The 26,023-nt window shown below is 40.7% G+C and overlaps 1 protein-coding gene across 4 annotated transcripts in view; it reads left to right on the forward strand.

Moving 5' to 3' along the window:
- The first annotated feature begins 2,146 nt into the window (after positions 1-2,146).
- PRSS12 (serine protease 12) overlaps positions 2,147-26,023 on the forward strand; it is a 77,145-nt gene continuing 53,268 nt past the window's right edge. For all 4 annotated transcript variants that reach the window (XM_059169665.1, XM_059169674.1, XM_059169692.1 and 1 more), the window contains exons 1-4: positions 2,147-2,997; positions 15,905-16,043; positions 19,659-19,837; positions 24,543-24,693. In XM_059169665.1, the coding sequence (XP_059025648.1) occupies positions 2,286-2,997; positions 15,905-16,043; positions 19,659-19,837; positions 24,543-24,693 (1,181 nt within the window). In that variant the 5' untranslated portion in view covers positions 2,147-2,285. The remainder of the gene's footprint in view (positions 2,998-15,904; positions 16,044-19,658; positions 19,838-24,542; positions 24,694-26,023) is intronic.

The raw sequence follows: 26,023 nt of genomic DNA on the forward strand, positions 1-26,023 counted from the left end.
TAGATTATAAAAAATTGAGAACTCTAAAATAAGTACATCAACCTCTCTTGCAGGAGTACCCTTTTAATTATGCTTTTGGAGGCAGAAAAATAGTAAAAAGAAACCAACCAACCAAAATAGTGCATACAAGCATCTTGAACAAAAACACCTTTTTTTTAAAAAAAATATTTTATTTATTTATTTGACAGACGGAGATCACAAGTAGGCAGAGAAGCAGGCAGAGAGAAAGAGAGGAGGAAGCAGGCTCCCTGCTGAGCAGAGAGCCCAATGTGGGGCTGGATCCCAGGGCCCTGGAATCATGACCTGAGCTGAAGGCAGAGGCTTTAACCCACTGAGTCACGCAGGCGCCCCAAAACATCTTGAATAAAGACCTGACAAATGCACCTTGGGATTCCTAATATATATATATATATATATATATATATATATATATGAATCATATATATATATATGAATGAATTGGGTAAATATATATATTTACCCAATTCATTCTGAAATAAAATCAAATATTTAATTAAATAGGAGTGGGGAAAATCAGTACAACGATTCACGAAAGTTAAACTAAAATTTATTATTTGAGATTAGAGAATTAAATCAGTTTCTAGTTGAAACCTAGTTTTACAGTAAATGTTTAAGTTATGCTCAGGTTTTCTTTGGGATACATTAAATTATGGGACAGTAGTCTTCCCTTATACTTAAAAGTGATTACCAGAAAGTAAATATTACCATCTCTCTGGCCTTCCTTTTCCGTGCTTTTTTTTTTTTTTTTTTAAGATTTTATTTGTTTATTTGACAGAAAAAAAATCACAAGTAGGCAGAGAGGCAGGCAGAGATAGAGAGGAAGAAGCAGGCTCCCTGCCAAGCAGAGAGCCCCACACAGGACTTGATTCCAGGACCCTGAGATCATAACCTTGGCCAAAGGCAGAGGCTCAACCCACAGAGCCACCCAGGCTCTCTCCTTTCCCATGTTTAACTTCAGTGGCATGGTCAGGAACCACTGAAAGGAGAAATCCTAAAATATCCAACTCCAGTGAATTTTTAAAAATTCGAAGCCAAGGGGCACCTGGGTGGCTCAGTGGGTTAAGCCGCTGCCTTCGGCTCAGTTGATTAAGAGTCCCTCATCGGGCTCTCTGCTCAGCAGGGAGCCTGCTTCCCTCTCTCTCTCTCTGCCTGCCTCTCCATCTACTCGTGATTTCTCTCTGTCAAATAAATACATAAAATCTTAAAAAAAAAAAAAATTCGAAGCCAACTTTTTTGGGTACGGGGAGTGGAGCTGTTGAAAGTCGCTGCTAAGGTAAGATCAAGCCAACAGAGCAGCTTCAAAATTACCAGCAGTGAGTCCACTTTGGAAAGGCAAATATGTAGGCTTAACTCAAGTCCGTTGCCCTGCAAAAACGAAGCAGGTGTTAGAGGGGTGGACTCTTTGGATAGGATGGAGACCCGGGCGGATGAAGTCTTCTCTGGTTAGAAAGGAAATTTGGTATTAACAGGGCCTCGCTGAATCCCAGTAATAACCAAACAACTGGTGTTGTCCAGCGCACCCGGTGGCAAGTGGGAGGCAGGAAGTAGAAAGGCTCAGGCTCCCTTCCCTGGGTCAGTTCAGGAATTTAATTTCAGCAAATGTTTATTGGAGCCTAATAAGTGTTGGGCACAGTGTTAAGCACTGGGATATAAAGCTAAATGAAATGTGGTCTTGTCCTTGAGGAGCTCACACTTCAGTAAAATGTCTTCAACGTTCCTCCTGTGCTTTGTTAACTCTTCTCCTGGGGACTTGTCAGGGGACAATTGTAACTAAATCCATTCACACTTCTGAAGTTTTCAAAACTAAGAAAACGAGACATGGCACGGGGGCGGGGGGTGGGTGGGTGGGGGAGGACTGGTGGAGAGATGGCTGCAGGGACCAGTGCCAAGCTTGGGAGCCGCCAGACTCGGAGCTCTGATGGTGTTGCCTCCTGGCAAGGAGCAGCCAAGAGCTTCCCCCGCACTGGCACTCTCGAGCTTGGCTGGGGCACAGCGAGGCTGCGGCGGTGCCAACAGCTGGTCTGGTCTGGACGGCGACAGCCGGGAGCCGGCTAGGGGCCGAGCGCCGGTCCAGCTCCCCCGCAGGAGACTGCGCGCCCCGCGCCCGCAGCCAGGGGGCAGAGTTCCCGGGCTCGTGCCACCGCTGGCTACCTGGGACTCAGTCCCCACCACTCCCCGCCGAGTCCGCGCCTTCTCTTTGCGAGTCCTCTCAGCCAGCCGAGTCTCCGAGGAGCTCAAGATTTCACCACCCGCGGCCGCTACGGATGGGCAGGAGCCGGGACGCAGCGCGCAAAGCGCAACGCGCGGCGGGAGGCGAAATGGGGAGGGGAGGGCGGTCCGCGCGGGGGGGAGCGGGAAGGGACTCGAGTGGGGGATTCGAGGGACGCTGCAGCCCCGTCCCCGCCCCGTCTTCTCCTCTTCTTCAGAACCGGAGGAGCCGGGGAGCATGGACCAAACCCGGCTGCTCTGGAACCATGACGCTCGCCTGCTTCGTGGTGGCTCTGGTTCTAGGGGCGCTCCCCGAAGTGATCGGCTTTGATCTAGTCGTCACTTACCCCCTCCACCACCGCTATCGCCATTCGCCCCCGGCAAGTCCCCGGCACCCTCATTACCTTCCCACCCAGCAGCGACCACAGAGGACGCCTCCGCCGCCCCCTGTCCCGCGCGTCCCGCGCCCCCCGCCCGCGATGCATGCCCAGCGCCTGCACGCCCTCCATGCCGGGCGCACGCCGGGGCCGCACCACCGGGATTGCCCCGCCGGCGAGCCCTGGGTCAATGTGACGGACTTCGGCGCCCCTTGTCTGCGCTGGGCAGAGGTGCCGCCCTTCCTCGAGCGGTCGCCCCCGGCGAGCTGGGCTCAGCTGCGAGGGCAGCGCCACAACTTCTGTCGGAGCCCGGACGGCGCGGGCCGACCCTGGTGCTTCTATGGGCACGCCCACGGCAAGGTAGACTGGGGCTACTGCGACTGCAGACACGGTGAGTCGTCCCGGGACAGAGGCGGCAGCTCGGGAGTGGCGGGGAGCCAGCCTGGCTCGCCCAGGGCGTTAAGTGTACCTCGAGGAGAGGAGGTGTGAGTGTGGAGGTTCGGGTTTGCATTGCCGGGTGTGATGGTTGGCTGCCGCCGAGTTACCAGCAAAGTACATTGTTAGGTGACCTTAAATGAGCGACGCGTGCTTTGTGTGGGCAGGTTGTCGTGAGGATAGATTTTGTGCAAGGTGCTGCGCCCTGGGTTCCTGGATATGGTCTCTGGCCACTGCTGTGTGTGTCTCTGTGTGTCTGTGTGTGTACACGCGTGCTCGTCTGGTGGATGTGTGTTCGTTGGATGGATGCATGTTCTTTAAGTCAGTTTGCCTTGAGGGTGTTACCATATTTATACCAAAGAGGCAAAGTAAAGCAGATAAAGTTTCTAATTACTTGTTATGGAAAGGGAAATATTAAATCTAGTATGACAACCAATAGCCTTACCTCCTCCCCATAGACCCTGATTTGGAACAATGTGATACATTTTTTTGCCTTCACTCTCACCATTGACCTATGTTTGAAAAAGTATGGCAAAATTTCCTGATCAGAATACAACTTGTCAAAATGATGTTTACGTTCTGGGACACAATTTGGTAAATATTATCAGTGAGTGAAGAGAAAAGAAAGAAAAAAGAGTAACTTATCTTAGGGAAGAAGCAACTTGATATGTTCAGATGTACTTCTCAAGGATGCATTTTTTAGCTGTATATGTTCTTTGTGGGCAATTGGGATTAGTTGGTGACATCAAGAGATAAAGTTGGTAACATGTTTTGGTTTTATGGTACAATGAAAACGTATTAATAGGTTTAATGTAAGTAAGTGATCTGCCTTTGAACAGTGCTTCACTTTTAGTCGCTGGGGTTTTGTTTAACATTAGGGCTCCCCCCACACCCCTTTTTTCATAACTGGGAAGAAAAACCTTATGTCCTTCAAAGTTTGAATTTTCCTTCAAACATCTTGTTGGCAGCTCTCCATCTAAGCTATGGGGCAGGGGTTTTGTGAATTGGGATTCTGAAATATATTTTACTTTATTTTTGGAGGTAATTTGGAGGTTGGCTTTCATAGTGCTATTTTTTCCCTACAGACATTTTTATTTATCTGAATTGCATTAGCTTTGAGTTAAAGGAAAGTGATAGGAAGGTTAAGATCAATTATCCTTCAGTCTGGAGAATGAAGTCATTGCTATACTTGGGTTTCATGGACAGAATGCCAATGTGGCTATAAAAAAAATTGAGGTGATATCAGGCAAAGAGCCCTAGCATTGTCTCATTATTTACTGTAAGAGATTATCTGTTGTAAAATATCATGTTCAGCAAACATTGGAATTTTTTTCACTTTCCTGTTATTATAAGGTGCTTCTTATTTTTAAATGTATATTAGGGTATACATATATATGCAGCTATACTGAAGAAAAATGGAATTCAAAGGTTAAACCCTTTAGTGATAAATTGCTCTCGTTCTGATACGTAACTCCTTCAACTTTATATTCCAAACGAGGAGAGTAGGTTGTTCTTTGTTTTCTCCCTTGTGTTGAATAGAAATGTAAATCTAACAGCAGCACAGACTCTTTGTGATGTTTTTATGTTCATAGCTAATTCTCACCAGACAGAATCCCAAACACTGCATAATCGTTGTATGTGCAGTACTTCCTGGGGCAAAGGGATTGAACACAAGAGAAACAAAAGAAACCACCCAAGATGGGAGATAAATGTCACCCCCCCCCCCCACCCTCAAGAACAGGAAAACAATTGTCTGGCTATGTAATAATTAATTACTTTCACAGACCCAGTCTTGATAACCAGAGCTTCCCATCCTTTCATTTACTCACATTCTGATTAGGCATGATCCATTCCTTTGAAATGACTGGCATGTTCTGAACATACTTATGGCTTTCTGGCCTTGGTCCTACATTTCACTGAGGAGGGTAAACAAAGCTATCATGGAGTAGTGAAAAGAATATGGAATTATGCTTTAGAAAACACTGTGTCTGTTGTGGCTCTGGCAGTACTATATAGTGTTGGGTAAGACTCTTAACTCCCAGAGCTTTGGTTTTTTTATCTGCAGAAAAGCAGTTTTTGAATAGATTGATTCAAAGAACTTTTCCAGCTCCCAGCATGTATCAAAATAACCTGGTCTGATAACAACTAGGATTCATTGAACGTTCACTCTATCTTGGATGCTGAGCTAAGCATTTTATGTATGAGTTTTCTCATTTAATTCGCATAACAACATTAGAAGGCAGTGTACAATCTCATGTCACAACTCATTTGGCTCTAGTTCTTTAATTATATAAACATGGAGAAATATATGTGCTGTCTGATGATCCATCCTATTTTTGTAGCTTGAAGACTAGTCTTAAAGGAAAGAGGAAAGGAATTATGTTTGGTCCAATGCCCATAGTTTCCCATATCTTAGGATTTAGAGATTTCCAGAGGTTTTTTTTTTTTTTTCTTTACAAAAAACAACTGGAACAAAAGGAAAGAAAATTTATAGTAGTGAGATCCTCCATCAAGAAATAAACTGGAAGCCAGAGTTACGTATCTAGTTGCATTGAGAGAAATGAGGAAGTCAGTGCCTTCAAGTAGAGACTTGGTCTAAGCCTATTTGAAGGGACGCTGGGGGGATTTCAGGTAAGCTAAGGCAAGGTGTGGGCGCACCAGTGGCTCAAATGTCTGAGAGTGAAAGATGATGCCTGGCCCCCAATTGTATGAAACTGTGAATTAGTAATAGAGTTGTTTGGAGGATTGGAATACCTAGATCAGCCCAGGGAGTTTGTTCTCATAATGAGCACCTAGGAACTTCTTAAAATGCAGATACCTAGGCTGTAGCCTTCAGAAGCCCTGAATACGTAATCTTTAGATCTGTCTCAGGAATGTGCATTTCTTTCTTTTTTTCTTTCTTTCTTTCTTTTTTTTTTTTTAAGATTATTTGTTTATTTATTTGACACAGAGAGAGAGACCGCGAGAGAGGGAACACAAGCAGGGGCAGTGGGAGAGGGAGAAGGGAGAAGCAGCAGGCTTCCCACAGAGCAGGGAGCCCGATGTGGGGCTCCATCCCAGGACACTGGGATCATGACCTGAGCAGAAGGCAGATGCTTAATGACAGCCACCCAGGTGCCCAGGAATATGCATTTCTGATGAGCAGTCGAGGTGATTTGGATGTTGAAGACCCTTTGTCATATTTGGGACATTGGAACCCATCTAGAATATACAGTGGTGGATGATTAGGTAGACTGAGTCCACCATCTGTGACTTAATTCTGCCAGGTGTGTAGGATCAAGAAGAAGGCATGCCAATCTATGGTACCTTTTTATGTCATTCTAGGAAATGGCACCACTGTTTTTTGTTTGATTGGTGTGGGATAATATAACCTAGTTCACCAGAATATGATTATTAACTGCATGCAAGCTAGGTTATTTTTTATGTTTCTACAGAAAGAATTAATATGCAGTTCATCCCCCTGCCCCTCAATACCCTGTAGTAATTTAGAGCTTCCTGACTAGGAAGGGAAAATCACTTTCCAGTCACTGGTTGGCATGGCAGATGGGACAACTTGATGCTGTGCTAACTACTCTCCATTACAAGCAGCCGAGTGGAACTCAGCCACATGTGACTGATGACTGATGGGCAAAACAGGTACAATAAATGGTGATAATGCTCTAATATTGGAGGTTTCACCAGAAAGAATGACTCCTAGATCTGACTTTTTGTCATGTCGTCATGCTAAGCTGTTCGTAGACATGTACCCTGTGCAGTCTCTTGATTCAAAAAGAGGTAGCAGACTTGTGGGGCAGTTGTTTACAGGCTGTACTCTTTGACGTCCATCTGGCGTTTGAAGTGAATGTTAATTAAAAAGTTGGCTGGAAACTGTCCCTTTAAAAAAAATGCTGCATCTTGATTCTGTGTAGCGGGTTCTCAGAAACATTAGCAATACCAGATTTTATATATTTCCTGGCTGGATTGTAAAATTTGAGCTCAATCTGCTTTTCAGGATAAAGCAGATATAAAGTACTTTGATTTGAAGCATTATTGGACTCTACTAGTCTGAAGACTTCTTTTTTTGAAAGAAGAAAATGAGATAACTAGTTACTAATGCCTTTTAAAAAAAGTTTTATTTTGGAGAGAGAGATAGAGACTGAGTGGGAGGGGCAGAGGGAGAAAGGAGAGAATCTCAGGCAGACTTGGCGCCAGATATAGGGCTCGATCTCATGACCCTGACATGACGACGTGAGCCAAAGTCAAGCAAGAGTCCAATGTTTAACTGACTGAGCCACCCAGGTGCCCCTAGATACTATTGTCTTTTGTGAGTGATTATCTGTGAGTGTAAATAGATATGTGACCATTGTCTTTGTGTGTGAGTCTGTGTGTGTTAAGGTGACCTTTGTAAAAGTGATTTGGTTCACAGGTGCCTGGGTGGCTCACTAGGTTAAGTGTCGGCCTTCAGCCCAGGTCACCATCTCTAGGTCCTGGGATGGAGTTCCGCCTTGAGCCCCAGGTCCTGCTCCTTGCTCAGCAGGGAGTCTGCTTCTTCCCCACTTTGTCCCTCCCTGCTCTTGCTTTCTCTTTCTCTCTCAAGTAAATAAGTAAAATCTTATTAAGGAAAATAAGGAAAAAAGGGCGCCTGGGTAGCTCAGTCATTGAGCTACCCAGGCTCAGGTCATGATACCAGGGTCCTGGGATTGAGCCCTGCATCGGGCTCCCTGCTTGGCGGGAAGCCTGCTTCTCCCTCTCTCACTCCCCCTGCTTGTGTTCCTTCTCTCGCTGTGTCTCTATCAAATAAATAAATAAAATCTTTAAAAAAAGAGAGAGAGAGAGAAGAAAAAAAGTGATTTGGTTCATAATTGTGGAGGCAAACCTAAATATAGCAATAAGATACTACACAGAGGTCCTTCATTTGATGGCTGCTATGTAGCTACTCAAGTGATAATTGTAAAGATTATACATAAAAGATGGAAAAAATGCTTATAATGGTAAGGGGAAAAGATGGATGCCAAGTTTATATACATTATGACTGTGAAAAAAAGATGCTTTGGGGAGAGGAAAAAATTATAATTACTTGGATATGAGTGTGGCTTGGATTAGTTAGGGTAGTTTTCATGGCAAAGACCAGAAAACCCAATTCAAAACGACTGAAGCAATCAGGAGATTTGTTGTTCATATTACAAGAAGTTGGGCTCCAACATGATAGGACTCTGTTTCTCTTCTATTCTCTTGGCTCCTTTGTTCTCTAAGTGTGGCATGTTCCGGGCTTCCCACTGTGATAGGATAGCCTGCAGAAGAAAGGAAGGGCCCCTCCTCCTGTAGTTCACAGAGAAAGAGCAAGGAAACCTTCCTAGAATTTCACACACTCCCCATCGACTTCCTCTTGCATTTCATTGGCCAAGACTGGATCACATGTTCATTCCACACTCTCTGGAAAGGAAAATTCAATTAACGCAATTGGGTAGTTTAATCAGATTAGGATGAATCCTGGAACACCTGGGGACTTTCCTGTCAGGAGGAAGTGAGGTAATTGTTGGGAGAACCAACAGGGTCTGCTAAGAAGTATCGTTGGAGTTTGTCCTTGCATTTTGGAAACAATGCGATTCAAAAATAGTAGGAAGGGGGCACCTGGGTGACTCAGTGGGTTAAGTCTGCCTTCAGCTCAGGTCATGATCTCAGGGTCCTGGGATTGAGCCCCACATCGGGCTCTCTGCTCAGCGGGGAGCCTGCTTCTGCCTCTCTCTGCCTGCCTCTCTGCCTACTTGTGATCTCTCTCTCTCTCTCTCTGTCAAATAAATAAATACAGTCTTTAAAAAAAAAAAGTCTTAAAAAGATTGTTCTTCCTTAAGTCTTTTAAAAAGAAAAAGAAAAAATTGTTCTGTGAAATGTTACATTTATTTTTCATCTGAATCTAACTGAATCACATTTAGACCCTGATTTGATTGAAAAAGCTTATTTCCTTGTTTGAGGATGCTATTTGCAGGTCTAGCAAATTTATGTCCTAAGTGAATAATTCCATAATTATTAAGATACTGAAGTTAGCTCAATTGTGAGGTAGACACTTTTAATTCTAATTTTGAAGCTTCCCCCATCCCTGAATTAACTCGTAAAGAAAGCAGTCCTCTGAAATCTCTTCCTTGAGTCTGCACAATAAACAAGCATTTGGTTGTGCACCATGTGAACAGTTCATTTAGTTGCCTTCTCTGTGGTTGGCACCTTGTTAGGAAATGTTTGTTTTTTGCCTCTTTCGCATCTTATTTTTCCAGGGCAGCCTCCCCACTACCCACTCCCCTTTCATCCTGCAAGTCAGCCTAGCAATATTAATAAAAATTTTATTGTATGCAAAGCACTATAGTAATGAGCTTTTCCCCACACTACAAGACACCATCTCAATACTTATTAGGATCACCAGAGGGACGCAAAGGGTGGAAAATGCTGGTTCTTATAACAAGGCAAGGATAGATTTCATTAAACACTTTCTGAGTTCACACTAGGAGCAGCAATTACAAAGATGAATAAGAAATCACTTGTGTCCTCTGGTTGAGGACACCTACTCTGTGATTGAGATGTCAGAAGAATACTAAGCATTTTCATTACCTTTCCGGTGATCCCTACTCTGGGAGACAGATATGAGGATTATTACCAGGAGTAGTTTAATTTCATCACTCAGAGATGAACAATGAAATGTTAATACCCATACCATTTGCTTGTGTGTGAATAGTTCAGAGACACACAACTGGTGAAGTTTTCTGCTAGGGTTATATTCATGTGTTCTTAGTATGCCATCATTAAACCATGGAAAGAGTCTCCTTTTGCATAATATTGTTTAGTGTTTTAAAAGAAGTAATAATTGATATAATTTATAAGTTTCAAGTAATCTCAATGTAAATGAGTAGAATTGCTTTTAAGGCTACTCTTTCATTGTTTAGATACTCTCATTTTGACTTAGACCAGTTGAGATTTTTTTTTTTCCTCAACACTGAAGGTATCTACATGAATAATAAATGAACAACTAATATGAATTATAGATGTGAACTAATGGAGGCAGATATAGTTCATTTGGAACTCAATCTGAGGGAATGTTTCATATGTTAAAAGATGATTTAATTTCATTTTGACACAGCATGATTTGAAAAAAATCTATTTCACAGGGCTAAAGCCAGTTTTGGTTATGGGTAAATACAGTCATAGAAAAACATCAAAAGTAAAGCAGCCTCATGTACTGAACTTGAAAAATTCAACTAACAACCTCCCAGTTCAGTTGTTTTTACGCAATGAGAATTTTTTCTATATTTCATAATTTAGATAGGACATGCTCATTTAGTGTATTTTCCCAGTGTTGCATTTGGTATAAGACATAGGATTATGTTTAATTCATTTGTGGAATACGTGTACTAAATTGTCCAACATATAATGGGCATTTTTCTTCAGAATAGTTCACACATTGGAATTTTTCTCTCACTTTCAGCTTTTAAGTATATATTTTGTCCACGATCTGAACAATAGCTTGATGTCACCAGCATTCATTCTTTCTGGTTCCATCAGAACAATATCAATGACTAAAATTAATTATTTTGTGCTTCTGTGAAAATCAGTAATAGATGCGAAAGGATTTGTATGGTAACTGTAATTTTATTTTACTCATTTATCAAATTGTGATTTTAAAAGATTTAAAAAATATATAATTAAATCTGTTCAGAAGACACTACTGCTTCCCTTTTGCTGGTATTTCTTTCAAACAAGTGACTGCTATTCTCTAAGTACCTGTTAGTTAATGAAATAGGCGTAGCTTTTCATTTGGTTTATTTTGGAATGAGTGGGATTCACAGAACAAAGACAGCTGACTCACCTGATTCCTTACCTAGTATTTCTTTTAGGTCTCCTTGAAGTATAGAGTATGAAAAGGATCGTTTCGCTAGCTGTCCAAGGAGGGAAGGAATGCTATCACGCTCCATGAGTTTGCTAGGCTGTTGGAACAAGTACTGCAACTGAGCGGCTTAAACAGCAGAAACATAGAGGTTCACAGTTCTGGAGGCTGAAAGTCCATGGTCAAGGTATCAGCAGGGCAGCCCTTCCTCTGAAGACATCGGGGAAAGATCTGTCCATGGGATCTCTTAGCTTCGGATAATTCCAAGGCTTGTGGGATGTAACCCTGATCCTCAGATGCTGTTCTCCCTCTGTGTGGGTCTCTGCGTCTAAATTTCTCCTTTTTAAGGAACATAGTCATACTGGATTAGAGCCCACCTTAATGACTTCATGTTAACTTGGTCATCTGCAAAGACCTTGTTTTCAAATAAGATCAGATGTATAGGTAGTGGGGGTTAGCACTTCAACATTTTGGTGGCAGGAGGACTAGAATTCACATTGTAATAGGCTTACAAACTGATAAACTAATGAGACTTATGAAAGGAAATTTTCAGGAAGATTTCTTTGTCTCCACTGAGACTGATAAAATGGTTAAAGGGAGTTATTTTGTAATGTCTTTTCATTTCGGGAATTCCTGTTTTTTTGTTTTTGTTTCTTTAATTTTTTTTAATTTTAAGTAAATCATCCGCCACACATGGGATTCATACTCATGACCCTGAGATCAAGAGTCACATGCTGTGCTGATGGAGCCAACTAGGCAACAGCGAATTCCTGTTATTTAGCAAAATTGCCTTTAAAGCTAATTTGAGTAACATACATCTTTTTTTTTTTTTTTTTTAACATACTTTATTTATTTATTTGTTTGACAGAGATCAGAAGTAGGCAGAGAGGCAGGCAGAGAGAGAGAGAGAGAGGGAAGCAGGCTCCCTGCTGAGCAGAGAGCCCGATGTGGGGCTCAATCCCAAGACCCTGAGATCTTGACCTGAGCTGAAGGCAGAGGCTTTAACCCATTGAGCCACCCAGGCACCCGAGTAACATACATCTTTTATGTTCCTTTCTTTTATAAAACTAGAGTTATAACTACAAAGAAGAAAAAGAATAGAAAACTAATACGACAATAAGTTCAACAGTTTGAACAGGTAATTAAGGTGGTAAAACTCTGAGCATTATTGCACATTTTTGCTTTTAGGTAATTGTAATTAACCAACAGACAGTTGACTTTTTTTGGTGTTTGGGGGGGTGGTGGGTGACAATCTCTTTCAAGAACTCTGGGCAGTCCTCTCCATGACATGATACCACACATAGCTTTACAGTTCTAGACGTTCTTCCGGAAAGTTTTGTTTTGTAATATTGTAATGCCTGTTTTAGTTGTCCTGAAACCTCTATTTGAGACTTCAAATTTTAAATTTTTATTATTAACACATTTTAAAAATAGAAACATTTAGAATAGAATAATTTCCATCAGACTGGCACTTGAGAAACTTTAAGCTAGGGCAGCCCATGTGTTCCAGAGACATTAGCTGACACTGAGGAGCATTGCAAAGTGCTTCGCTGGAGTAGGAGTGTGAGGGAAGGAAGAGGGATCAATTTTTAATAATAAAAGAGCTTTATATTTCTTTAGCAATGTAAATGAGTTTACTGGGCTTTGACCTTTGTGGAGTGCTTCATTGTTTTTTTTTTTTTTTTTTTTAGTTGAGTTAAGGATATTTCCCTCCCTTCACTTTGCAATCGTGTACCTCTAAATTTGTGCGAATGTATAGTTTTCCTACGAATTTATACAGCCCGTAGGACTGCTCCGTTGGGGGGTCAGCCTCAAATGTAGATCACTGGAAAGTACTCATTTCTCTCCTGTTTGCAATGAAGAGGTTAAAACCTCTTCAAGTTGTCTTACCTTCCTCGCTGGCTATTTCTTCCCATAAAATGTTTGATTGATTAGTTGCAATATTTCAGATAGAATATTTCACATAGAATGGTGAAAGCCACATGACATAATGCATAAAGTACATTATGCAAAGAACATGAATGCATAGACATGAAAAAGACATTGCAGGGTCTTTGCTAGGGTTCAGAGATGGGACGGGAGCAAGGACAGGAGTCTAGGAGATAACTTGGAGACAGAGGAACAGTAGGAAGGGTAGGAAACTAGGAAATAGGTGGTCATGGCAGTTGATTTGGTCCAAAATCTTCTTCACAAATTGAGAGAAATGAGTTACGGTTTTTGAGATTTTTACCATCTTGGCCATTCTAAGAAAATAAACGTAACAAGAGCAAAGTAAAACCAAAAACAAATAAAAACTGCTACTTATCTTAAATGTAATCTAAATTGCACATTCAAACTTTTATTATTTTGGAGCATGTTCTGATATTTTTTAAAGTGCTCTTTCAAATAATTATTTGAAGAATTATGCACTATATAGAATTATCTTCCATTAAGAACTACTCACCCTGAGTCCAAAGTAGATAATTTGTCAGAATATGTTAGAAATTTTTATGACCTTAGGAGAAGGATAAACTGGGTGAGGGTGGAGATAAATGAGGAGGGTGTGGGAGCTGGGGAAGTGGGTGATGGGAATGGATTCTGACAGAGAATTCATTAGTCATTGACTTGCAAATTGACTTTCCAGAATTGTAAATATTTGTATTCACTTGTTAAAGGAAAATTGGATGAGCACTCCACATTTCTTGCCATACAGCTAAATGAATCCAGGCTTTCATAGCATGTTTGGAGAATCTGAGAAAAGATGGTGGAAGTGATAGTTCACCTGGAAGCTATTTCCAGCTCTGTCTTTGCCATTATCATGATGCACGGGTAGTAATTATACTTCATGCAGAGTTTTCTGAGTCTTATCTCCAAATGCCTTTATCATTTAAATAATATGCACACATCATTTCTTCTTGATAGCTTTTTGGTGATGTAGGCAGTATTTATATTTTATTATGATTTTTTTTTAACCACGCGTAAGTAGTGTTCCAGTTTGTTTTCATTACCAGAACTTTCTTCCAACACTTGACATGAGTAATTTGGAGAAGGAGGTTAATAAAGAGATAATATATTAATTTAAATATCATTTCAAGTAATGTTTGTTTGAGGTGAGCTAATGAATTTTTTGATTTGAAATAAAATTCTGGTATTTGCGATGTGCAGGATATTATGTAGGTCTCTATAGAAGAGATTTTGTGGTTAAAAAAGTCATTAAAGTTCAGTAAAACTCTTCAGACCTGTTTCTTTAAAAATGTTTTGCAGGTGGGGCACCTGGGTGGCTCATTGGTTAAGCTGGTTAAGCGGCTGTCTTCGGGCCAGTCCTGATTCCAGGGTCCTGAGATCGAGACCTGCATCCAGCTCCCTGTTTAGCAGAGAGCCTGCTTCTCTCTCTCCCACTGCCTGCCACTGCTTACTTGTGATCTCTCTCTCTCTGTCAAATAGATAAATAAAATCTTAAAAAAAATTGTTTTGCAGGGGTGCTTGGGTGGCTCAGTTGGCCTTCTGTGTTTGGCTCAGATCCCAGGGTCCTGGGATGAAGCCCCCTGTCAGGCTTTGCTCAGGGGAGAGCCTATTTCTCCCTCTCCCTCTACTGCTCCCCCTGCTTGTATGCTTTCTCTCTCTGTAAAATAGATAAATAAAATCTTAAAATTTTTTTTTTTTTGCAGTTCATGCTTTTCCTTTAGCTAAACAGGGCTTCCTCTTGCTTAGTCTGAACTGAAGAGGTTTGGAAAGTATGAATGATGACTTAGAGATTTATCTGCCATGTGAATGATCCATGTTCGTGCTCTCTCCTGAATAATCAGAATTTGGCAGTGTAATGTTTTGCCTCCATTTATTATTATTTTCTTTGAATTAAATGACACTGTACTTGTCATGAGACAAACAATATGTGTTTCTTAAATAGTTACATTTTTAAATGATGATGACTTGGAAAATAATGGGTGCCTAGGCCAGTGCAAGTGAAATGAATGGGTAATTTGTGAATCTAATATTTTGGAAAATTATTTTAAAGCCATACTTTGAAATAAGTTTGAAATATGCAAAATTTGACAGAATTTTTTGGTAGAACTTACTTTCTTAATTTCTTTACCTATGAAATGAAGGTCATCATAAGTGGCTTTAAACAGCATTTTGTGAAATCCTTCAGCTGTCCGAGTTTGCTTCGGTCTCTGCTTAAAAGTCCCACTTGTGGTCTCCCAGTAGCCACTTCGAAAACCAGAGCATTATAATAAGAAGAGAAATGTAGGGCCTCAATCTGTCTGCACTTAAGGGATGTTATTTTTTACTGGGGTGCTTGCATTTTACTTTTGACTCTTTTCAAGACTGAGTGACTCAAATCATGGACTCTGGAGCAGCTAAGTGAGGATAATATGTAAGGGGAGGGGAATTTCCAGGGACCCTCAATTAAACCAAACGATTCTGCCTGGTGGGAATTTTCCTAAGACTGATATTAGGCGATGTCATCAACACCAACACCTTTTTGAAATTATAGGCATAATATTTAGAATTTCATCACTACTGTTTGAGGTTAAAAAGGGAAAAAGCTTTTTGCTCTTTTGTGGTGAATAAATCAGATGGAAAGAATATATAACACAGTAACAGCTAATTTATAAGTAGAGCACTGAATTTCATTTCTGTGCTTCTTATCTCTGACCTGAGGTGAAGTGGAAGGTGATACATATATGATAAGAATTTTATATGTGATGTCATCTAATATTTGGGATGTAATATCAGACATTAGTCATACTCTTCTGCTTTTCTCTTTTTAAAATATAATTGGACTTTCTCTTTGCTTAACTAAAAAAGAAAGCATAATTACTATTAACACTATGATGTTAATTACCAAAAACATAAATAAAATAAAATAAAATAGAATTGAATCTGTGAAATCCTCATTTAAACAAAGAACCAGGGCTGAGAACATTGTTCAGGCTGGATCTGCTTATGTGGACAAATGTTAACTGAGGACGGGCTCAGTATGTTCAAATGTTTATTTGCTATTAAAGGGTTTTGGGATTCTTTTCTACTTCAGGGTCAGTGCGGCTTCGAGGTGGCAAACATGAGTTTGAAGGCACCGTGGAAATATATGCAAATGGAACTTGGGGCACAGTCTGTGGCAGCCACTGGGATGATGCTGACGCCTCCGTCATTTGTCACCAGCTGCAGCTGGGGTGAGTTCTCGTAGCCTTGCCCACATCAAGCTGCTCATGTGGGAGAGTAATGGAGGGCACCCATCACTGCCATGGAAAGATGATGCATGTTTTCCTTCCTTTGGTCTCATTTCCCTCATTGTCAATTTTCCCTAGAGTTATAAAGAAAGGGCCCTATGGGGGAAGGAATACTAACTGGGAAATAAGCAAATGCCGAGTGGTCAGACGTTAAAAGCATCCTTTGGTCTATGTATTTAAAAATCATCCCTTAGCCCTGGGAAGTCAGGAACATGATTCTGAGGATTGTCATTTCCCAGTAGCATCATCTGCACATTTCACTGGCTACTTGTAGCCGTCCACAGCTTCCATCTCCTCTCTCTCTCTCTCTCTTTTTTTTTTTTTTTAAGATTTTATTTATTTGACAGACAGAGTTCACAAGTAGGCAGAGAGGCAGGCAGAGAGAAAGAGGGGGAAGCAGGATGCGGGGGCTCAATCCCAGGAGCCAGGATCATGACCAGAGCCGAAGGCAGAGGTTTACCCCACTGAGCCACGCAGGCACCCCAGCTTCCATCTTTCTGTGCAGGAAGGAGGCGGAAGTCCACCTGGGCTCTCCTCCTGAGGTGGGAAGGGTGTGCTGTCCAGACCTAGGGTTTCTGTGCCCAGCGTGTCCTGCTAGAGGGGGCGGCCTCCGTCAGCGCCCGCAGTGCCTGCCGCGGCCCGCTGCTTCTCCGCGGCTCTCAGCGCTCTCCACATGGTCGGTGCTCGCTACCTGCCACCGGCCCGGGCACCTTTACGCCACGTGCCCGGGGGCTTCCTCCGGAGCGGAAGGCTCCATTTTGGAATGAAAGGTTTTGCTTTTGTGGTTCTTATTCTGTTTTTTGTATCTCATTTATTTTATTTTATTTTTTTGTAAATACACTTGCCAGATGTTTTTCTTGGCCTTTCTCACTAGAGATCTTTAGAAAGCATGGAAACTATCTTGTCATGAACAGGCAAGTCCAAAAGACTGAAGAAAGTTTTGCAGTTTATGAGTATTTTGGATTAATAATCAATGAGCGGTAATATTTAATAGGAGGATAGAAACGATCAACTGCAGTCAGGTCAGTAAGAATTTTAATTTGTCCACTTCCTCCTGTCTTCCCGTTAGGAAGGTGGGCAGTGAATATTTAATAAAGACAAACCCTCCTGAAGGCTTTAGTTTTGTTCAGATTTTGATGCTGTTAAAGCAGCAAGTAGGCTTAATGTACTTAATTAATTAACAATTTTAAAAAAATGGATGTTGGTATAAGTCAGGATGAAAGAAGCAATAAGGCTATACAGCCTATAAAGTGTTATGGTGTTTGGGAATGTTAATTATCGATTTGATCGATGAATATTTTATCTGGCAAATAGTGGTTGGCAGATGGACAGGACACAGAGTGTGTTGACCTGACGCTTTTTATTTTGAGGGCCTCAATATGTAACAGATTTGTAGACGGGTGTCAGTGTCTTCCTTAAAATACACATGTATATGTGCTTTTATTAACCCTGAAAATCAGGAAACAATATGATTTCCTGTGAGAGTGACGTAAAAAACCAACACACTATAGTGGAAATGTGAACTGCTGTATGGTTACTAGTCTTTTGGTTGATGAAGAAAAATAAACTATCATTCTGCAAATAGAAACTTCAGATACACTGATCTGATTACTTATATCATCTTAGTTGTTCCTCTTTTTTTTTTTTAAGTAATCTCTACACCCAACATGGGTCTCAAACTCCTGATCCAAAGATCAAGAGTCCCATGTGGACTCTCTGACTGAGCCAGCCAGGCACCCCTTAGTAGTCCATTTTTATTTATTTATTTTATTTTTTAGTAGTCCATTAAAAAAATATAATTAGATCAGAACATCTCAGAATTATTGTTGTTAAGAAATGTTCATATTTTGATATACCTGAAATGTTTACTGTTTGGTTGATGGTAGAAGCTACTGTATGGAAATAACTCTAGAGATTACTCTGTTAATTAGATAAGCCTTTATCTTTTTTTTTATTATAATTTTTTATTTTTTATAAACATATATTTTTATCCCCAGGGGTACAGGTCTGTGAATCACCAGGTTTACACACTTCACAGCACTCACCAAAGCACATACCCTCCCCAATATCCATAATCCCACCCCCTTCTCCCAAACCCCCTCCCCCCGGCAACCCTCAGTTTGTTTTGTGAGATTAAGAGTCACTTATAGTTTGTCTCCCTCCCAATCCCATCTTGTTTCATTTATTCTTCTCGTACCCACTTAAGCCCCCATGTTGCATCACCACTTCCTCATATCAGGGAGATCATATGATAGTTGTCTTTCTCTGCTTGACTTATTTCGCTAAGCATGATACGCTCTAGTTCCATCCATGTTGTCGCAAATGGCAAGATTTCATTTCTTTTGATGGCTGCATAGTATTCCATTGTGTATATATACCACATCTTCTTGATCCATTCATCTGTTGATGGACATCTAGGTTCTTTCCATAGTTTGGCTATTGTGGACATTGCTGCTATAAACATTCGGGTGCATGTGCCCCTTTGGATCACTACGTTTGTATCTTTAGGGTAAATACCCAATAGTGCAATTGCTGGGTCATAGGGCAGTTCTATTTTCAACATTTTGAGGAACCTCCATGCTGTTTTCCAGAGTAAGCCTTTATCTTTTTAAAATTTAATATCAACTCATACATATCAGAGGTTACTTATAAAATATGTAGATTAGAGAAGCTAAAAGCAGAGCCCATCTGCATGTTACCATTTCATTTATTGATTGCAAAGCCTTGCAACCAAATACTATATATAAGGTTTTAAAAATTTTGTGAATGGATTGCCTCTCCTGTGATTATCTTACTTATGTGTAGTAGTAATCATTTTGAAAACGCTAGCCTAGGGGTGCCTGGGCAGCTCAGTCAGTTAAGCGCCTGACTCTTGAACTCAGACTGAGGTCATGATCTCAGGGTCCGGAGATTGAGCCCTGAGTCATGCTCCCTGTTCATTGGGAAGTCTGCTTCTCCCTCTGCTCCGTCCCATTCTTTGCTCTCTCTCCCCGTCTCTCTCAAATAAATAACTAAAATCTTTTAAAAAGAAAAAAAAAAAAAAAGAAAGAAAGAAAAGAAAGAAAATGCTAGCCTAAAATGTTGGAGCAGAAAACTTGTCACGCATCCAGACCAGCCCTCTTTTTAGAAGGCAGAGCTTATAGAAACTCACAGCTTAGGGCAATTTGTAGCCGAGTCCAGACTAGAATCCATGTCTCACTGAGCCACATGACACACTTCTTCCACAAAACCACCAGGCTTCTTTTTAAAATCTGTAGTATTTGCCCACATATATGTATTTTCCCCTAAAATCAGCTGTAGGTAGGAAAGGCACATGCATACCATTATTTAAGATGATTAAAAAGATTGCCATAGATAATCAGTGCAAGTTCTGATCTGACGTTTTGATTTCCTTGAAACTTATGTAATCCATTATGTTTTTTTTTCCCTCCCACATCTATCTTTTTTTTCTCCTAAATCTATCTTTATTGATTTCTTCCACTTAAAAAAAATCTAAATACTTCCACAAAAAATTTCACCTATGTTCAATAAACCTAACCTTGATCATTGTGTTTCCAGGCGAAAAGGAATCGCAAAACAAACCCCATTTTCTGGACTGGGCCTTATTCCCATTTATTGGAGCAATGTCCGTTGCCGAGGAGATGAAGAAAATATACTGCTTTGTGAAAAAGACATCTGGCAGGGGGGGGCGTGTCCTCAGAAGATGGCAGCTGCTGTCACATGTAGCTTTTCCCAGGGTAAAAAACTCTCTTTTACTTTTATTGTGTTTTCAGCAAGATTCCAGATGATAAAATTGTCTTCATTAAATCATTTCCTCAAAGAGTTTAAATACAGACATAAGCCTGAATCATCGTATTATGTAGTCAAATAGTCTTCAATAAAAGTGCATCTAACATTCTGAATTCCTTTTGACTTTCAAATGCTATCTCACTCAACGTGTTTTCTATTTTATTTAATTTGCTTACGGAACTATTGCATATTGTACATGAAACGTTTATTTTGCTAATGGAAGGTCATGATAGAATCAAGATGGAAAATCATCTTGGAACCCAGCAACTACAACAAAATATTTTCACTTTATAGGGTAGATTATAACTGTGGTACCAGCGTTCTCCTTTGAGTTGTCAATAGCACATTCCATAATATGGATAACTGCCTCGGATAAAGGCTCCTTCCAAGCACTATATGCTGATCATGAGATGATGACCATGGTTTAGCACACATATATGCATACGGTCATATGAACATACGTGGAGAAGGGAACAGCTGCTTTTCATGATGGCTGATGGGTTTTCTGGAAAGCATGGTGTATTTTAATGTGTGACCAGAACCTGAAACTAGCACCCTGTCACAGCATCCCTTTTTGCATTCTCCTTGGAGATGGCAGTGTGGTCAGATATTCCAGGTCTTAAAAAGCTAGCAGCCATCCCAGGGCATTGGTTTCTGCTGGAGTGCAAGAATCAGGAGAGGAATGGAAACTCTCTCACCACAAAACACACAGAGCCTCAATTTAGAGTAATTGCTGTGAATTGGCTGGAAGAACCAACTGGAATATAGGGTGCAGGTATATGCTTTAAGAACCATTGTTCTTTTTTGAGTGGGCCAAATGCATGTTAAATCTTGATGTTTTGGAAATTTTTCCTCTTCTTCCTTTGATTCTCCACTTTGGGTAATGCTACTTTGGGAGGTAGATGTTTATGCATTGCTGCTTCAAGGATGATGTGATTTGGGTTCAACAGTGCATTACTTTTTGTAGATTATTGCTTGTACTCATGCTCCACCTGTTGGGTAAAATGTTTGACATTTTTAAAGTACTGAAGTAAATAAAATCTTGAAAACAATAATTATTTTTTTCAGGATTATCTTTCCACTTAAAAAATTCCTTTTGCAGGGTGCCTGGGTGGCGCAGTGGGTTAAGCCGCCAGGTCATGATCTCAGGGTCCTGGGATCGAGTCCCGCATCGGGCTCTCTGCTCAGCAGGGAGCCTACTTCCTCCTCTCTCTCTCTCTCTCTGCCTGCCTCTCTGCCTACTAGTGATGCTCTCTGTCAAAAAAAAAAAAAATTCCTTTTGCTCTCATCATCTATTCACCTATTTATACTCCAGTTGTGAAGATAAATTGAAGGTCATTCATAAGCATATATGAAAATGTGAGCGGTTGAATGAGATAAAAGTGAGAGAGAAAAAAGACCAAGTGAGAAAGTGAAAGGAAACAGCTGAGATCAGCAAACACTGAGTCTACTTGCTTTAAGGCATAGTAATAGATCTTTAATACATTTTTTTAGTTTGGAAATTACATTTAGTGCCCTGTCATCTAGTACTTGTTGTTTTTCCAACACTTATAAAGTAGGAAATTGAGTAGCAGTCCTAGATATAGGAAATAGTAATTTAAATGAACATGTCTGGGAGTTTTATTTATCCGTAAGTTAGCCATGAGTCAACTACCTCACCAAATGCTCTTTCAAATGATTTTTTGTGCGCTTGTTGGGAAGATGTGGGATGTTGATGAAATTTTGTCTTTGAAATTTTCTGTATTTCCACAATTACTTATAGAGCCAGAAAATGCCCACATATTTTAAAATAAAACATGACACTAAAAATATAAGGTAGCAGGCCATAGAATTCTGGGTTGTAGGTGATTTTAAATTTCCTCTTAAACATTTTTGTTTTCCAGGGCACATGAGTGGTTCAGAAGTTGGTTAAATATCTGCCTTTGGGGGCGCCTGGGTGGCTCAGTGAGTTAAAGCCTCTGCCTTCAGCTCAGGTCATGATCCCAGGGTCCTGGGATTGAGCCCCGCATCGGGATCTATGCTCAGTGGGGAGCCTGCTTCCCCCCACCTCTCTACCTGCCTCTCTGCCTACTTGTGATCTCTCTCTGTCAAAAAAATAAGTAAAATCTTAAAAAAAAAAAAAAGTGTCTGCCTTTGGCTCAGGTCATGATCCCTGGGATTGAGCTCCCTGCTGAGTGGGGAGCCTGCTTCTCCTTCTCCCTCTGCAGCTCCCCCTGCTTGTGCTCTCTCTCTCTCTCCATGTGTCAAAAAATAAAGTCTTAAAAAAATTTTTTTTTCTGTTTTCTCTAATCTTACCATAGTGGGAGGGGGAAGAGAGGCAGGGGAGAATATAATAATTTAAGAAACTAATACATTTTCCCATTGTTTCTATATTTTCCAAGCTTTTTAAAGGAAAAATAAACATAAGATGCAAATATATTTTTCAGACCACTCAGCATCAATTAATTATAAGGAGCTAATATATAATGCTGAGAACACTTATGTTTATTAAAACTATCTTTATCCTTTTTACAAGTTGTAAATACTAGTTGACTTACGTAAATAAGCTAAATTATGAAGATCAGCATATGAGTGTATGTAAATATTCACTAACCTGAATTTCTGATTCAAAATTGAGGTATGATGTTTGAATATAAATATGAATATCCCAATACCATTTACTGACAACTGCTTCCACTGTGGGGGAATTAGAAGCATATTTCATGTGGATAAATGGTTAGCATTTGGCAAAAGCTGCAATTAAATTTCTGAATAGGGGCCCAGCCTGTTCTGAAACTTTTACCCTATTACATCCTTTATTCCAGAAAAATTACACTGTCTTGCTATTTCCCAAACACATTCAACTTTGTGCTTCTGTACATTTGCTCATACTGTTCATTTTGCTGAACTGCTCTTACCCTGTCTCTGACTTCTGAAATCCCATCCATCCACCTTGGCCCTCTTCAGATATCAGCTCCTTCAGAAGGGATTCCAGGCTACCTCCAATGGTAAGCAAGCTCCCTTGCTTCTGAGCCCCCGCAGGGTCTTGATGATCTTCTCTGTGCTCATTTTGACCATGTCCTTAGGTGGCAAACTTCCTGATGATACGGTCTGTCTAGTGCTCCTTTAAATGCCCCTGTGGGGCTGCCTGGGTGGCTCAGTGGGTTAAGCCTCTGCCTTCAGCTCGGGTCATGATCTCAGGGTCCTGGGATCGAGTCCCGCATCGGGCCCTCCGCTAGGCAGGGAGCCTGCTTCCTCCTCCCTCTCTCTCTCTCTGCTTGCCTCTCTGCCTACTTGTGATCTCTCTCTGTCAAATAAATAAAAAATCTTAAAAAAAAAATGCCCCTGTGGTGCCTAGTATCTATTAAACAGAATTGAGTGAATGAATATTACTAAGTATTTTTTCTTGTTTGGAATATTCTTTCTAGGCTTCTGGCTGTCATTTATCAGTCCAGTCAGTCAACAAGTATCTATTACATGACTTCTGTATGCTGGGTACCTAAGATACACAGGTGAAAGAGAAAGGCACGGTCTCTGTCCTGAGTTCTAGCTGTTAGGAGATAGACAATGTGGAAATCAATGAATCAATGACAGTCTTAGATAAAATAAATATTTGGAAGGCAATGTAGTAGAAAGTAACTTTTTTGTGCTGTGTTGGTTAGGAAGACCAGGGGAGGCCTCTTAAACAAAGGGCAATTCAGGGTTGAAAACTGAATGGTGAGAGTGATGAAGGCAGGGGAAGACCTGCAGGAACTCTTTTCAAGTAGAAGGAACCGGAAGCGTACAAACCCTATAGTGGGAAACACCCTTGAGTGTTTAAGAGGCAGAAGGAAGAGGGCGTTGTAGGTATAGCCTGGGGAAGGAGGCCAGGTGTAGAGAGGGATGTTCAGGACACTAACAAGGGCTAGCTCAGGGCACTGTGGACCGTAATAAGGAGTTTGCAACGGGAAGCCTTTGGTAGTTCTTAGAAAATGAATATGAGCCGATTCATAACCAAGTGAATTCTCCAATCTTGTTTTTTGTAGGTATTGGCCATGATCACTACCTTGTATAATGAGTTAGATGTTAACTTGATTTCTACAAATACAGAAATATTTCTGTACCGAAGACAAGGATGTTACAGACATAAGTGCCATTTTTAAGAATTACATGTTGGTAATGCTCAAGTTACTGTGCATAAAAAAATTAGTGTCCCCACTACAATACCATAAAAATCAAATGCGTTTCCAATAAACTATAGTTTTAAGTGTGTCTTTTCTGGCTTCTGAGGTTGTTGGAGGAAAAGTGAATTTGGACTACTTCCTCTTAGGAGCTATTTGTATGGATGTCATTCAATTTGGAGTATTTTTTGAAATAATTTTTATTGAAAACTTTTTTTTTTATTATTAAGTAAACTCTACCCCCAGCGTAAGGCTCTGACTACTTACAACCCGGAGATCAAGAGTTGCATGTTCTACTGATTGAGCCAGCCAGGCACCCCCAATTTAGAGTATTTTAATTGGTCAAGAATACTGTAATACATACTAGATGTGTGTGCATGTACGTGCAAATCCCTGAGGTGGTTTAATAAATATGACTCAATTATTGAGAATGGCAGATAAATAGAATATATCTAATCTCATCATTCAGTTCAAATGTATAGGTGTAATTTGTTTCTGATTTCACCCGGCACAGGCCCGACGTTCCCCGCCATACGCCTCGTGGGTGGGAGCAGTGCGCGGGAAGGCCGAGTAGAAGTCTACCATGCTGGTCATTGGGGGACCGTCTGTGATGACCAGTGGGATGAAGCAGACGCAGAGGTGATCTGCAGGCAGCTGGGCCTGAGGTTTGTTTTTATTCTTACTTCATTTCAATTTTGGAATCTCTTCTTCCCACACGCAGACAGGTGGCTTTGTGTTTAAATTGTCCAGTTCCTCAAGCAAATAGAAAAAGCCACCTTGCGATCTTTGTGCTAGGTTGTAGGCTCCCCGAAGAGAATTTTTGTGTACCTAGAGGTCTAGCCTGTTTGTATCTGGATTCAATTGCTTTTATATCTCTGAAAATGTCACCCTTTTACTTCTATTCGTTATTTGCATTTATATTATTCCCAGGTAATCACCAGCACTGTCGGTAGCAAAGACTTACTGAAGTCATCTGCTCTTAGGGTTTAACTGAAGTTCAGCTTCTGCCTCCAAGTATTATCTCAACTTTTGACTTTGCTTTCTGATTTGTTAGGTATGTGCTTAGAAGAGAAGATGTTTATTAATGTGCAAAGGAAATAATTCCCACATAAGATGTGGAAATGAAGCATGTGTAATAAAAGCAGCGGTATGAAAATGAACATTTCATGCTGTCCTAAGTCCTATTCTGGAATAGTATGCTGTAATTTTAGTCTTTAATCCCTTTCTTTAGTGATTCTGAACATTGGTATAACACGCCTAAAAGTTTCTCTAAAATCATATTAGGAGATTGGAGTGCCTGGCTGGCTTGGTTGGTTGAGTGTCCAACTCCTGATTTTGGCTCAGGTCATGATCTCAGGGTTGTGAGATGAAGCCCCTCCGTGGGCCTTGTGCTAAGCGTGGAGTCTGCTTGAGATTCCTCCTCTCTCTACCCCTCCCCCCTCTGGCCCGACACTCTCTCTATAAAATAGATACATAAATCTTAAAAAAAACAAGATAAAATTAGGGGCTCTTTTTGAAGTTGATATTTTACTTTAAATTTGTAAATTTCTTCCTTTAGCTTTTTGCAGGTGGTGGTGATAGGTTGGCCTCTTTAGATCAAAGCTTACTATTCACGGATCACTTTCTTTTCAATTAAGCATAATCCTTGACACTGAAGCATGATTTTTGAACCTTACACCATTTATACTTATTTGTTTTGTGATTGTTTTTGCAACTGCCCCCCCCTCAAAACTCTGTATTTATAATGAAACAATTTAATGTAAAATATTGACATTTTAACATTCTATCTCTAAATACTTCAGTATATGTCTCTTAAAAATAAGAGCATGGTGCTACTTGGCCAAATTAACATTATCACAACCAATATCATTGGTAATTACCACTTTTTTTTAGAGAGAGAGAGAGAGTGTGTGTGTGTGTATGTGCAAGTGGTGGGGGAGGGGCAGTGGGAGAGAAAGAGAATCTTAAACAGATGTCACACCCAGTGTGGAGTCC

Source organism: Mustela lutreola, chromosome 1 (genome assembly GCF_030435805.1).
Source record: "Mustela lutreola isolate mMusLut2 chromosome 1, mMusLut2.pri, whole genome shotgun sequence".
NCBI classification, from domain to species: Eukaryota; Metazoa; Chordata; class Mammalia; order Carnivora; family Mustelidae; genus Mustela; species Mustela lutreola.